This window comes from Anabrus simplex, chromosome 5 (genome assembly GCF_040414725.1).
Source record: "Anabrus simplex isolate iqAnaSimp1 chromosome 5, ASM4041472v1, whole genome shotgun sequence".
Lineage (NCBI taxonomy): Eukaryota > Metazoa > Arthropoda > Insecta > Orthoptera > Tettigoniidae > Anabrus > Anabrus simplex.
In genome coordinates, this window is record NC_090269.1 from 423,166,169 (window position 1) to 423,181,789 (window position 15,621).

Genomic DNA, 15,621 nt, shown 5'->3' on the forward strand with positions numbered 1-15,621 from the left:
TCTCACTGTATGCTTTTTTCTTTTCCTTTATCAATGCTTTGTTTTGTTTTCTTTCAGTCACATACATTTCTAGTAGGTTAGGGTCTTGGATGTTAAGCTTCACTTGGTGTAACTTGTCTAGCACTTTCTTTCTTTTGATGAAACATTCTTTGTCAAACCACTTTTTACTCACTTTAGCGTGCATGTTGATTGGTTCTGTAGAGATTAATATCAGATCTTCTATCCGGCTTGTGGCTTCTGACAGTTCTTCGTTGTCTATTAGTGTTTCTATGCTTTTTAGTTTGCAAGGGCTTTCTTTCAATGTATCTATGTTTAGTTTCCTAGATATCTTCTGTGTGTTATCTTGATTTTTGTCTCTTGGGTGGGAAATGGTGAATTCCATTGGGAGGCGTTTCCGTATGGGTGTCAATGAGTTCGTCCAGATTGGTCTTATCTTCCCTCTTTTTTGTCCCTTTACAAATAATAGATCTATTGCGCTCTTGCCGTTGATGGATATATATGTTGGAGTCTTGTTGTTATTTGTAAGTAGGAAACCCTGTTCTCTGAGCTTTTCAATGATAAGTTTTGCCTTGTAGTTATCAGTGTCTATTCTGCTATTCAAATCTCCTGCTAGTACGGTTGGCTTGCTTCCTTCGCTGGTTTGTATTAGATCACTGAGCTCATCTATTATGTCCAAAGCATTGTAATATGGTTGGAAGTAAGCAGCTATGATGGCGAGGTTCTTTGTTTCCACAAGTAATGCATTGTTGGATTGAGTAGTGAAGATGATCGGTGTCAAGGATGGTTTCACCAGAATGGATATTCCTCCTTGAAGGTCTTCCCAGTTCCCCTTTTTTTGCCATGAGATGTGTACCATAGAAGTGTAGATGTTGCCAGTCTTCCAAGAGGAAAGTTTCCGTGAATATTACTATGTCGTACTTGCTTAAGGTGTTATCTGGTGTTAAGGCCATTGCTCCCTTAATTCCTTCGACGTTCCATAGCAGTCCTGTGTATTCATTATGTTTGCTGTCTTTTTCTGTTTTGTTGGTTGAGGCAGTTTTACATGCTATCTTGGAAATTATAATTTCGGTTGTCATTTTGTTCTGTGGTATGTATGTTGTGGCACTTGCTGTTACTTTATTGCTCCCTTGGGGTATCTTCGTTGAATTAATCAAGGATGGCTCCCTCAGTTCTCCGTTGACTCCGAAAGAACCTATAGCGTCTGACTATTACATTTGCTGGCCAGAACCCTGGGTCTGATACTGAGTTCATGTATTTAAAGGGGATGCCAACTTTAAATGCTTTATTGAGTCAACTTATGGATATTTCTTCACAAGTTATGCTTCCTTCAATCCCGTTTCTGATTAGGAATTTCTTGACTGTCTCCTGTGTGGAATTTGAATTTATCCTTCCCAGGAAGAGCCAGGCAGTCTTTTCGGCTGCGCGTAGTTCGTCTTCATGTTGATTCGTTCCAAGCAGTGCTTCTTTTTGGTTTCTTCTGGGTAGTGTTCTTCCATTCCTTACTTCTCTCCAGCCCTCTTTGTTTCTTTCCTCTTCTATGTTTCCGTTTGAGTGTTGCTTGTTACCCAGGTTAATTTTCGTGTTGTTCTGTATTTGAGGTGGAGTCAGTGTTTCCTTTTCAGCAATTGCTTCTTCTCTTTGTTCAGAAATTGTGCTGTTTGTGTTGGGGATGTGGTTATTTTTTTCCTTTCTCACTGTCTGCGTCGGTTTTATATTGTTTCTTTCAGATGGAACATTTATTGCTTCTTCTTTTTGTGTTTTATCTAACGTCTGTTTTGTATTGTTTGTTTCAGATGGAACATTTATTTCTTCTTCTTCTTCTTCTTCTTCTTGTGTTTTATCTAATGTCATGTTCAATTTTTGTTGGATGAAATCAGTCATTTTCTCTATTTTCCTTGATAATTCCTCTATTTTTGGGTTGTTTATCACTATCCCATCTATTTTCTCCATGATCTCTTGAGTCATGTCTCTCTTGTATTTCATTTCTTCTAATATGGCTTTGCAGTCTCCGCACATCCACATTAGATTGCTGTTGGTTTTGCTCAGCATGTCAAATTCTCCTTGTTTAAGTCCTGCACAGTCTTTATGGTACCAGAGTGAGCAAGCTCCATCACATTTTACGGCTGCAGAATTTCCATCAAATTCCTGTTTGCAGGAACCGCAATTCTCTTTCGTCTGGATTTCCGTCTTCCTTGGAGTCATCGCTGTGTATGTTCTTTGACTTTTGGTCTTTTGACTTCAGAGAATTCCTCGTAGCGAGTAAAACTTGTTTGCTCTCAATTATCGTAAACCGGAATAAAATGGCGGCTTTTCGACGTAGCACACTTGAGATATTTAACGGTTTCAGTTACACAATATTTACACTGTTTTCCTATAAGTATCACTGCTTGAGATGTTTCTTTTTATGTTAGTATTAGCTATCCCACTTTCATAACACAGCACTCGATATATATATATATTTTAAAAATACTTCACTTCGAAACTTGCATTGTTGTGATGTCAGTTACCTACTCTGCATTTAAAAAAAAATAATTCTCTTATACCGTACTTATACACACGATTAAGCACAGCACAATACAATATAGAAAGGTCATAAAATTGATCAACAATAACATTACATTGACCATTGTTTGTTGTGATGTGCGTTGTTTCTTCTGTTGCTGATAGATAAGATTACTGCTGCGTAGCAAGTATTTGTTAAAATTTGCTTTGCGTCACACTGACACAGATAGGTCTTATGGCGAAGATGGAGTAGGAAAAGGCTAGGAGTGTGAAGGAAGTGGCCTTGCCCTTAATGAAGATACAGCCGCAGCATTTACCTGGTGTGAAAATCGGAAACCACTACCACCTTCAGGGCTGCCGACAGTGAGGTTCGAATCCACTATCTCCCGGATGCAAGCTCACAGCTGCGGGCCCCTAACCACACGGCCAACTCGCCGGTTGTACCGAGTGCAACAGCCTGCCTGATATTGGTCGGAAGTAGCTGGGGAGTTAGATAACTTTCTTCTTTGGCATGCCATTCCTCTGGTTCATACATTTTCTGATACTACTGGTATGTAACACACTGGCTCATCCTAACATTCGAGCTATTCAATCCCTACTCTGAGACACTGATTGGAATGATCAGTGTGCATATTTCACAGAATAATGGCAGAGGAGTGTTCGCGGCTCTCTGCGGCCTGGTCATTCCAGCTCTGGAACTTGGACTGTTAGATCAGCACCGTAGTACTGAGTAAAATAATACAAATATTTATTTTCTACCTATTCAATACATAAAATGTTTTTATTGTTAGGATGTTATCCTTGACATAATACTACAGTTGGGAAATGTTTCGCTCGTCTACCGAGCATCCTCAGCTATTACAATGTCTCAAGGTTAAGCTATAATCTTGATGTACTTATAATTGCAATTAATTATAGTCTTAACACTAATTAGATAAAAACATTTTGCTAAGATGCAGTTATGATATACAATGTATAAATTGACAGTGTAGTTGTGATTAAAATAACAATGCTAAAGTTAGAGTAAAAGACTTGATTCATTAACACTGATGTCTAAAACTCAATGGCAACATGACACAATGAGATTCTGGTTAAAAAGTTTCATGCATTTCATCTTCCATTCTAATGGTGAGTGAAACTGTGTGTACTTGATAGTGGACATGCGATTTCTAAATCAGGAATTTCAACTGATCCAACATCAAGCCTCTGCATTTTTATCAGAAAAAGTTCTTCTAACCGCTCTCCTTGTTCAATTTCTCCTTTCCTGCGTTTGAGATGCGAGGGCAAGACCATTCACCGTCAGTATTAATTAATGATTGTAATGTTTTAAAGCCACATAAGGATTAACGCACAATGTCAATTAAATTAACACGTTTATAAAGACAAAAAAGTTCAACTGTTTGGAGACGATTCGGGCAAATTTTAATGTATTACTTGATAAAAATAGTATTGCGCTTCGCATAATCGCACGGGCGCATGATGCCATGTATTTATCTATGCATTTGCTAAGTAATGGTATCTAAGTGCTTGACTGATTCACACGTATGGAACATGAGTTCATTCTATTTTCAGAAGGCTTATCAGAGACTGATGTCTCACTCACATACTTCCTGTGAGGGAATAGCGATGTGTAATTTTTAACATTATAGCCTCATATAGCAACAGTCGGGTGTTGAGACAATAAGTGTTTTAATATATATCGTAGTACTCCTGTATCGCGCAAGACATGTAGAATAAGCAGTTTTGACCAATTGTATGTCCTGATTTCTCCTTATTTTTTTCTGATTTTCGTATCAAAATCTCGTGATTTTTGGTTTTGTAGAGTTGGCAGGTATGCAGAAGACATAGTGCACTGTAAACACTACATCTCGCAGACGACAATAGTGTCTACTAGTGCGCTTTAAAAAGGATGGTCTACTGCATTATAATAATTAGTTTGCTATATTGTTAACGTATTTGTAAAATAATTAAAACAAGTTTTGTAAAGATTTATTTTGTATTAAAAGTTTTAAACCGATTTACTGCTAAGATCCACTGTCTTTTGAAATCAATTTCACTAAATCGCGAAAGAAAGCTCTGTATTACCGTATCTATTAATGCACCCAAAAGTAAGCACATAGCTCTGCCAGAACGTTATGGCATTAGAAAATAATAATCCAAAGACAGCACTCCAGCAGCTCCTTACGGCCGGGCTGATTGGCTCAGACGGTTAAGGCGCTGGCCTTCTAACCCCAACTTGGCAGGTTCGATCCTGGCTCAGTCTGGTGGTATTTGAAGGTGCTCAAATACGACAGTCTCGTGTCGGTAGATTTACTGGCACATAAAAGAACTCCTGCGGGACTAAATTCCGGCACCTCGGCATCTCCGAAGACCGTAAAAGTAGTTAGTGGGACGTAAAGCAAATAACATTATTATTATTATCAGCTCCTTATGGTCAATTGTTGATGAACGTACCTCTAAGTAGTTCTTTTAGTATCCACTTGCAGCAGCACATTCCTATACGGACGGAGCCTATAGAGTAATAAATAATTTACAAGATTGTGATCGACTGCAAAAAGACCTCGACAATGTTGTGAGATGTAACACAGACAATAGTATGATGATAAACAGGGTTAAAAGTCAGGTTGTGAGTTTCAATAATAGGAAAAGTCTTCTCAGTGTAAATTACTGCCTTGATGGGGTGAAAGTCCTTATGGGGATCACTGTATCTAGATGTTAATATAAGGGGAGATCTTCATTGAGGTAATCACATAAACACGATTGTAAATACAGTAAAACCTCGTTAAGACGTACTGCCTAATAATCCTACTTTTACAGCCTTTGTTTCTATTGCATTTATTTTGTAACTATGACAAAAACCACTTTGTAATCACTTATACCATCTATCACTTCAGTTCATAGAGCTCATCTATTTTTATCTGTACCATATCTAGAATATTATCTCCTCTAGTTGATTCTATCACTTTCTGATTTAGCTGTCCTTTCCAGTTTAACTTATTTATCATTTCGAGGTCATGCTCTCTTACATTCTCATTACCTTCCCAGTTAACGTTTGATAAATTGAAATCATCCCTAGAATCATTTTCCTTTCTATGTCGATCAAATAATTCCCTTCTAGGTCTGTACAGTCCAAAAATGTAAGTTGCATATTATCTTTAGAAATCAGATTTACACCTAGAATTTTGTGTTAATCCTTTAATTTTTTACAGATTTTTCTTTCCCCGGTACGCATACTCTCCCTCCCACCAAATCTTTTCCATCCCTATGACAAACGCTTCAGTCTGTATTTGAGAAGTATCTGTTAGGAAAGGTTCTCTGCACATGGTGTGTAAGTTTACACCACAGTTTACTAAATTTTGAAATTATTCTGAATATGTTTTAACTCTTTTGTTGTAGGTGGAAGAGAACGATGGTTTGCCAAATTACTTATGTCGACATTGCATTTACCAGTTGGAATTGCTACACGACTTTGTCCTTCGTAGTGTTATAATCGATACCACACTGAGGGAACGATATGGTCTTCCAAATGAACTAATTGATTCTTATGAGCTGACGGTATGTGGGGTACACTTATGAACATTTACTTCAGGTTATAGCAATATTCATCCATTAAATTGGATGAAATTGAGTATAAGTGTTGTTGAGTGTAAGAGTGTAAATATGTGAATAATGCAATTATTGTAAATATTATCTTAGTGGGTTTGTGAAGCAGATAATATACATGGAGCTTGTCCTTTTTCACTAGACCATCCATAAAATCTATATGATCTGTGGTAAATAATAATAATAATAATAATAATAGTAGTTTTTGTTGTTGTTGTAGGATGAAGAGAGTGTGGTTGAACATCCTGTGCCAACTTCTGCTGAAGAACCTGGGAATGTTCAAAGCAGCAGTGGTTGCTCCCCTCGGCTAGTAAATAACAGTCCGATTCCTTCATGTTCGAAGGACTATCAGAGTGACTCTGCAACTGTTTGTAATGCCACCCTAAATATAAATGGCTGCTCAGAAAAGTCTCATCTTCAAAAGAATATAACTGATGTTTCAAGTAATGGCATTGAGAATAGTACTTCACCACCATTAGGGATCTCCAGTGATCCAATGTAAGTATCAGCAAAACAGAGAAAAGATGTAGTCATTCTCTTGCAGAACAATTGAATGGTTACATGCCAAATCAAACTGTCAAAAGAAACACACTCAGAAATTATGGCTTAAAGTTAACCTTTAAAATCTGCTGTCGACTCTTAGGTATTGAATACTTTCAGGAACCATGCATCACTTTTCTGAATTATATATATATATTTTTTCAGATCTGTGGGATATGGTCCATTTTGGCATATGAAATACAGGGTCCGGCAGAAATACCCGACGGCGGCTTTGTTTTCACACTCGAACCACTTTTTTCAAGCTCTTCACCCATAACAGAATGGTGTTCCTGCTCGGAACTTTCACATGTCGACTTAAGCCAAAGTGTCTGCGAAACAAATGCTGTGTTGTAACAAGAGTCAGCATTTTTAAAATAAGTCTTAATCATGAAATCTCGGTGTTCACCACTCCACTCCACGCCATGCTAGCGGCTGGCTGGCTGACTAGCCTGGACGAGACGATGTACTTGTTCTCCAAGGACAAGACTGCGCGCACGACAATAACACCTGTTTGAAAGCTATGGCCAATACTACCTTTAGTTCGCTCGAATCTGCTGCACGTGACATAAATAGAAAACCCTGCTCTTTTAAACTGCGCAACAAAATTGTGAATGGCTTGTTGCATTGCTGAGTCATTTACATCTGAAATTCGTCAGGTATTTCTGCTGCACCCTGTACATTTGGTTTATTTTAGAATTGATTCACTATTACAAACACAAATGAACAAAATACATCATCTGATATGCTTGGTAATATAAAATGCATGTAACATTACCCTTTCGAATGAAATTGCAGATGAAGGCCCTTGAAAATCATACTGTACTTCATGTACATTCTATTTATAACTGTACAATCAGTACTGATTGGCAGAGTTTTACCTTGTGCTACTCAATATTAGTACCAGAAGTCACCACTTGCAGCACTGGTGTCTAGGTGCAGTATGACTTTTGTTTGTTTATTTCTTGTGGGCGACATGATAGTGGAATACACAAGACTACCAACTTGGGAACTGAGGACAAGATGATTGGTCTACATTGTCAGGTGTGGTTAGTGACAAAACCATTGATCCGGATTGGTTAGGTCCGGTTAGTGATAAAACCATTGGACTGAGGTCAAGGGGTCTGGGGGCATAAGTCTCCAGCTCGATTACAGCTTGTATTTACTTGTTTTCTTCTGTACAGGTTGGTAACAATGTATTTCTCTTGATTACTGGGAATGATGACATCCAATTATATGTCAGCTAATGGCAATGCTAGTAGTTGCTCAAATAATGGAGAATTTCCTATGCCACATTTAATTAGGTTATAAAATAAATGTACTGGGCTCGTGGGTTGATTTATTTATTTATTTATTTATTTTTATTTATTTATTTATTTTTATTTATTTATTTATTTATTTATTTATTTATTTATTTATTTATTTATTTATTTATTTATTTATTTATTTATTTATTTATTTATTTGCGTTTAGGCCATCTGTGGACCACGTTGCTTGTGTTCTAGCTGTGTTTTTGTCATCGTCTGCCCCTTTTAGCATACTGGATTGTGTTCTTAGTGGCCTCTTGAGCCTTCCTGTTGGCCCAGTATTCCTTCATTTTCTCGCTGAATTATTTCCTGCGCTCCTCTGACCAATTCCCGGCTCCTTTGTGGCTAGCTGATGTAAGGGATGTTAGGAAATGTTTAGTTTTGACCATTAAACGGTATGCATTTCTGTCAGTAATGGCGGCTTGATTAATATTAAGCTCTGCAAGATCTTTGTCCACTTGTTTGGTCCAGGGGAATCCAGTAGCTTTGCCTTTGTTAGCAACCTTGAAGGTCTTATGGGATAATCTATTGGGATCCATTCTGTATAGGTGTCCATAGAAAGTCAGACATTTTCTTCCGATGGCATCTATGAGGTTTTCTTGATGCTGGTAGAGCTCATTGTTGGGTTTGTACCATCGCCTTCCATCTGGTAGGATCCTTGGCCCTATTATTCTCAGGAATTTCCGTTCTTGCACTTCCAGGGCTCTCAGTGGGGTCTTTTTAGTTAGGGATAGGCATTCTGTTGCGTAGAGGACTGATGGTCTGACTACTGCATTATAGTGTCTCAGTTTTACATTCTTTGATAAATGCTTTGAGGCATACAGTTTTCTGCAGGCATGGTAGGCCTTGTCTAATTTGATTCTCCTTTGTTCAAGAGCCATCGTTTCACTTAGGTCCTCCGATATCCACTCTCCGAGGTACGTCACATTTTTAGCTCTCTTGATGTGTTTTGTATCACTGACTCCCATTGTTGTATGGGCATCTTTGATGTTGGTCATAAACTCGGTCTTTCCAATGTTGATCATGAGGCCCGCTTTAGCTGCTATAGAGTGCAGTGTTTGAAGCTGCATAGTGGCCTCATGCATGTCGTTTTCTAATAAAGTAAGGTCATCAGCAAAGGCCAGGCATGGAATCCTCAGGTTGTCTGATTTAAACCCCATTCTTAATCCGGTGTTCTCAGGTAATGACCTGGTCCATTCTCTTATGATCTTTTCCAGGACACAGTTAAATAATATGCATGAGATACCATCTCTTTGCCTCACCGCTGTTTTGATTGTGAAGCTCTCTGATAATTGACCTCTAAACTTAACTTTGGAAGTGGTGTTGTGCAGGGTGGCTTGCACCAACCTATTAATTTTTTCGTTTAGTCCCAGTTTTCTTAAGGTGTTGAAGAGTGTGATCCTATCCACAGAGTCCTATCCTATCCACAGAGTCGTATGCCTTCTGGAAGTCGACAAAGATAGCTACCCACTGTCGGCATCTTTTCTTGCTGTATGGAAGGATGGTCTTCAGATTTTGTATCAGTTCAGCACAAGACCTTGCAGTTCTGAACCCTGCTTGATATTCTTCTAATTCTTTATCCAGTTGTCTTATGTGCTGTTCCAGAATCTTGGAAAAGACTTTATACGATACTGAAAGGAGTGATATTCCTCTATAGTTGCTGGGATCTGTTTTGCTTCCCTTCTTGTGGATTGGATGGATAACAGCTGATGTCCAATCATCTGGGAGCCTTTCCTTAGCCCATATGTCCAGGATTACTTTGTGTTTGTGCCTGAATGTTTGCTCACCAGCTTGTTTCAACATTTCTGCCACTATTCCGTCTTCTCCAGGAGCTTTGTTGTTCTTGAGAAGTTGAATGGTCTCTCTTACTTCTTCATAGGTGGGAGGAGGGATGTCTTTGGTGTCCGGGTTAGCTGGTTCTCTAACTGGGAGGCGCTGCGCAGGTTCTTCAGCATTCAAAAGTCCTTGGAAATAATCATCTAGGGTCTTGATGCAGTCATCATCATTGAGGCACAGTGATCCGTCTGTTCTCTGGAAGTGTAAAGTTTGGGGTGTGAACTGGGTCGTCTGTTGTTTTAGACCTTTGTATAAGTCTCTGGAGTTGTTTCTTCCAAAATCCTTCTCGGCTTGCTTAATCAGTTCTTTGTTGTATTTTCTTTTCGCCCCTCTTATGATGCTGGAGGTGTTCTTTCTTTGTGTAATAAAGGCTTGTAGGTTGGTTTCGTTTTTATGATGGTTCAATTTGAGCCATGCTAGTCGCCTGGCTTCTATAGCCTCATCGCAGTTGTTAGACCACCATGGGTGCTTGTTTCCTTTAGGTCTGTTGGGGATCGTCTTCTGAGCCGCGTCTGTTATAGCATCCCGAAGTGGGTCCCAATTTGTAGTGGTGTTAATCCTATTGATGTGTTGGTTCAGACTCTCTTGGTAACTTGCATTGTATTTCGTATGGCATCTAGAGTAGAGGTTACAGAGAATATGTGTGTTTATATACAGTAGAAGTCCGTCATAGCGAGAATTCATAACAGTGAAAAATGTACTCGCTATAACGGATTGTCGTTATATCCGATTTTTGTATAAAAGTCGGAAAACCCTTCATGTACTTTAAAATCGGTATGAAACGGCAATCGGTTTGTTCAAAACTTGCGTCTCCGCAGATGATATCCACACTACGGCTTACTTGTTTGTTATTTTTCGTAATCCGATACTACGTGAAAGTGTATGTTTAATTTCATTCTGAAAAAAATATAGTACCGTATTTCTCCGAATCCAAGATGAACCCCACTTTTCCCTTCAAAAAATTTTAATTGGGCTCAAAAAGAAGTTTGTAAAATCACATGAATGCCTTGTTGTACAGTAGGCCTACGCATTTTTAGACTATTTTTAGACGCCGAACATTGACTTTCGTCACGCCGTATTTCTTTTTTTTTCTTTTTTTTTTAGGGCTGCACAATTATTATTTATTTCCCCGGGTTTAAGGACCATTAACTTAACATTGGCATCATAATACCGAAGAGAACTCGTTGAAAATTTTCCGGCAATATCTATTCCATGCCTCTCTACAATACAACCATCCATCAGGAAATTATTCTTGCTGTCTATAAAACTATTAATTTTACGCAGCGTCAGATATAACCGGCTACCGCTACACCAAATTTAACGGCTAGCGATGTATAGGCCTAATTGCGAACGTTGAAAGTCAAGGAATGAGTTTATTGTGCTACGATATGGCCATTCCGCCCTAGCGTTTTTCGTGCACATACCTCACAATTTCATCTTCGATTTCTTTAAAGCATCCTTGTTGTGGACCACTGAATGCATTTCTTGTACAGCACGCATTTTTTTTAGCTCTTTGTCTTCACACTAGCGCCAAATATTGGCTTTAGTTAGGCCTATGCCGTATTTTCTTACGGCTGCACAATTATTCTACATTTCCGAGTGTTTAATAAACATTAACTTAAAATTGGCATCATAATATCCACTAGAACCTGTTGAAAATTTGCCGGTAATACCTTTTCCACGTATCTTTACAACACGACTATCCATCACGAAAATATTCCTGCTGTCTATAAACCTTAATTTTACCAAGCGTCAAGTACAATAGACGTGTTATGATTCTGCCACTGAGTAGCCATGGCTTTTCTAAGAATTCGAAGGGTCGCATGTTTTGATGCCATTCTACAGATTTGAGAAACACACAGGCACTGTACAATCGGTTGTCACGGCTAGCGATGTGTAGTAAAGAGGCGGTCGTTTATTGTCAACAAGTTCTGTGCACGTGTGAAAAGAAGCAGCGTGGTTACTGCGGTAGTTGCCAGTGGTATCCATTAACTTACTGTTAGGACGCGAATGCAACAGCCCTTGAGTTTTCGCATGAGATTCTGAGAAAAAAAAGTCTTGCATTCGGAGAAATACGGTATCACTCCAGAGATTTCTGTGGCAAACACCTCAGCTTTCTTCTTCAAACAGCGTCACGTAACCTAACCGTATATGTAGCCTATCATGAAAACATGTTTGAAACGCATGTAGAGAAATAACCTTCTCGCAAAAAATTTACATGTAAATAGCCGTAACTAGATGCGAGAAGATATGAAATATCCTCTGAAATCAGTGATTTACTCTGCCATATCTTGAGGTGTATCACATTCTTACTTAATTTCCGTATATAACATTAAAATTAAGATATCGTTTACTTCAGTCTTTATTTTTAACGAGTTAACAACTGCTATCGGCCATGTTATTTACGCATTTATTACGAAAACGTGTTATCCTCTTTCATTTCGAATTTTCTTTAGAGAACAGCAGTCGATGGGTATTACTAATCAACTCCAACATCTCCTTTGAATGTCAACGAGAGAGCTCGCATATGCACAAAGTGAGAAAACTATCCCGTACCGAAGATGATCGGTCGCATTTTGTTGCAAACGTTTCAGTTCTCTTATTCAAACAGCGTCACGTATCCTAACTTAACCGTACTATACGTATGATGAAAACACACTTCAAGCGCCAGAAGAGAAATTATACCTTTCTCGCTATAAATTTTCATAATAGCCTTTCCGTAATTTAACCAGACGCGACAAAATATAAACTAACCTCTGAAATCAATTAAGCACTCTGCCATATCTCGAGGTGTATCCCATTCTTACTTAATTGCAGTATTTAGCCTCATAATTAAGCGGTCGTTTAGTCAGCCTTAATTTTTAACGAGTTAACAACCATTAATATATAAGTAATAATAATAATAATAACAACGTAAACGTTTCCACCTTTTCAATACTAAAATATATTCACAAAATTATAAATTACACGGTACTAGTTTCGACCCATCTAGGGGTCATCATCAGCCGTATTGGAGCAAAGATCACTTTTGGTGAAATCCTAAGAAAATGTTATTTTAAAGAATAACAAGTGAAATGAGATGTTATTAAGATAATAGTTAATAATACAAGGAATATACATACTAAGAGGTTTTTAACAAAGAATAAAGTATAAATGGGGTGTTGTAAAAATTATAATCATGGAAATCAGTAAGTTCTTGTATTGAAATGACATATATAAAATTATATATGGCTTAGGAAGAGGGCTTAAGGTGGGGCTGAAGGGTGCGGGAGAAAGTGTAATTGTCTTGGAAAAGTACCTTTGATTAAATTTAGGATTGAGTTTAGGTTGGCTGCATTATTGTTTCTGAGGAAAGTGATAAATAGATCGAAGAGTATGTTGGGTTTCTCTGAGATTTCATTGAGATTGTGACTGGCATTAAAGTATTGGTCTAGGTGTATGTAGTAATTTTCCATTATGTTGAGTAAAGGGCCCTTGTTTGCTAATACGAGGATGTCCATGTCTTGTTCAATATTGGTGAAATTATGGTTATAATCTTGCATGTGTTGGCTGATGGCTGAAAACCTGTTGTATTTTATTGCGTTAGTGTGCTCGTGGTATCTGATATTGAAGTTTCTCCCGGTTTGCCCGATGTAGGTTTTTTGACTGGTGGTACATTTGATCCTATAAACTTTTGATTTTAAAAAACTGCTGGTCTTGTTGATGTGTGAAGTATTGTATAAAATGTTCATGTTCTTATTGTTGGTTTTGAAGGCTATTTTAACGCCTTGTTTCTTAAAGATGTTGGTTAACTTGTAGATATCATTGTTGAATGTGAAGGTGGAAAATGTTAGAGGTTTGGTTATTTCTTTTTTGAGGGTAGTTTTTGGGCGATGTTTGTGTTTATTGATTATCATTTCTATAAAATGATTGCTGAAGCCGTTGAATTTTGCGATTCCGCGGATTGTGTTGAGTTAGTTTTTTAGATCTTTATTGGACATAGGTATGCTGAAGGCTCGGTGAACTAGGCTGTTGTATGTGGCTCGTTTGTGGGACTGGGGGTGCACTGAATCTTGGCGAATGGTGGAGGCTGTTTGAGTGGGTTTTCTGAAAATTTTATAACTGAAAGAATCTGAGTTTCTAGTGATGGTTAAATCTAGAAAGTTGATTTCGCCAAGATTCAGTGCACCCCCAGTCCCACAAACGAGCCACATACAACAGCCTAGTTCACCGAGCCTTCAGCATACCTATGTCCAATAAAGATCTAAAAAACGAACTCAACACAATCCGCGGAATCGCAAAATTCAACGGCTTCAGCAATCATTTTATAGAAAGGATAATCAATAAACACAAACATCGCCCAAAAACTACCCTCAAAAAAGAAATAACCAAACCTCTAACATTTTCCACTTTCACGTTCAACAATGATATCTACAAGTTAACCAACATCTTTAAGAAACAAGGCGTTAAAATAGCCTTCAAAACCAACAATAAGAACATGAACATTTTATACAATACTTCACACATCAACAAGACCAGCAGTTTTTTAAAATCAAAAGTTTATAGGATCAAATGTACCACCAGTCAAAAAACCTACATCGGGCAAACCGGGAGAAACTTCAATATCAGATACCACGAGCACACTAACGCAATAAAATACAACAGGTTTTCAGCCATCAGCCAACACATGCAAGATTATAACCATAATTTCACCAATATTGAACAAGACATGGACATCCTCGTATTAGCAAACAAGGGCCCTTTACTCAACATAATGGAAAATTACTACATACACCTAGACCAATACTTTAATGCCAGTCACAATCTCAATGAAATCTCAGAGAAACCCAACATACTCTTCGATCTATTTATCACTTTCCTCAGAAACAATAATGCAGCCAACCTAAACTCAATCCTAAATTTAATCAAAGGTACTTTTCCAAGACAATTACACTTTCTCCCGCACCCTTCAGCCCCACCTTAAGCCCTCTTCCTAAGCCATATATAATTTTATATATGTCATTTCAATACAAGAACTTACTGATTTCCATGATTATAATTTTTACAACACCCCATTTATACTTTATTCTTTGTTAAAAACCTCTTAGTATGTATATTCCTTGTATTATTAACTATTATCTTAATAACATCTCATTTCACTTGTTATTCTTTAAAATAACATTTTCTTAGGATTTCACCAAAAGTGATCTTTGCTCCAATACGGCTGATGATGACCCCTAGATGGGTCGAAACTAGTACCGTGTAATTTATAATTTTGTGAATATATTTTAGTATTGAAAAGGTGGAAACGTTTACGTTGTTATTATTATTACTTATATATTATTCTCAGTTCAATACGGACCAAAAACATGAAATTCATAACCATTAACAACCATTATCAGACACGTTATTTACGCATTTATTACAAAAATATGTTCTCTTTCATTTCGAATTTTCTTTATGGAACAGCTGTCAATGGATATTACTAATCGACTCAGACATCACCTTCGAATGGAAATTCTAAATTCCCATGGAGGGAATTAGATATTTTTCCACCAATAGAGCATATCGAAAATCAGATAAAAAATTAGATGTATGGCTTTTCAGGCGTTTGCTCTATTAACAGCATTTCGTCTTAGGTCTGACACTAGACTCGTCAGAGTGGGATGTGTCAGACCCTACCCACCGATGCTGGGGTGCATGCAGGTGAATTGCTAGGCGGGCATTAATTCCATTGTGGAGTTTTATCTCCCGTATGCAGTTATCAGAATATGCCTCATAAATAGGCTTCTGATAAGTTCACCTGCATGCACCCCAGCATCGGTGGGTAGGGTCTGACACATCCCACTCTGACGAG

At 37.9% G+C, this 15,621-nt stretch overlaps 1 protein-coding gene across 1 annotated transcript in view; it reads left to right on the forward strand.

The window, feature by feature from the left end:
- LOC136875035 (zinc finger protein pat-9) overlaps positions 1-15,621 on the forward strand; it is a 100,450-nt gene that overhangs the window by 27,611 nt on the left and 57,218 nt on the right. Inside the window, exons 3-4 of the mRNA XM_067148757.2 lie at positions 5,899-6,057; positions 6,326-6,603. Of these exons, the coding sequence (XP_067004858.1) occupies positions 6,602-6,603 (2 nt within the window). The 5' untranslated portion in view covers positions 5,899-6,057; positions 6,326-6,601. The remainder of the gene's footprint in view (positions 1-5,898; positions 6,058-6,325; positions 6,604-15,621) is intronic.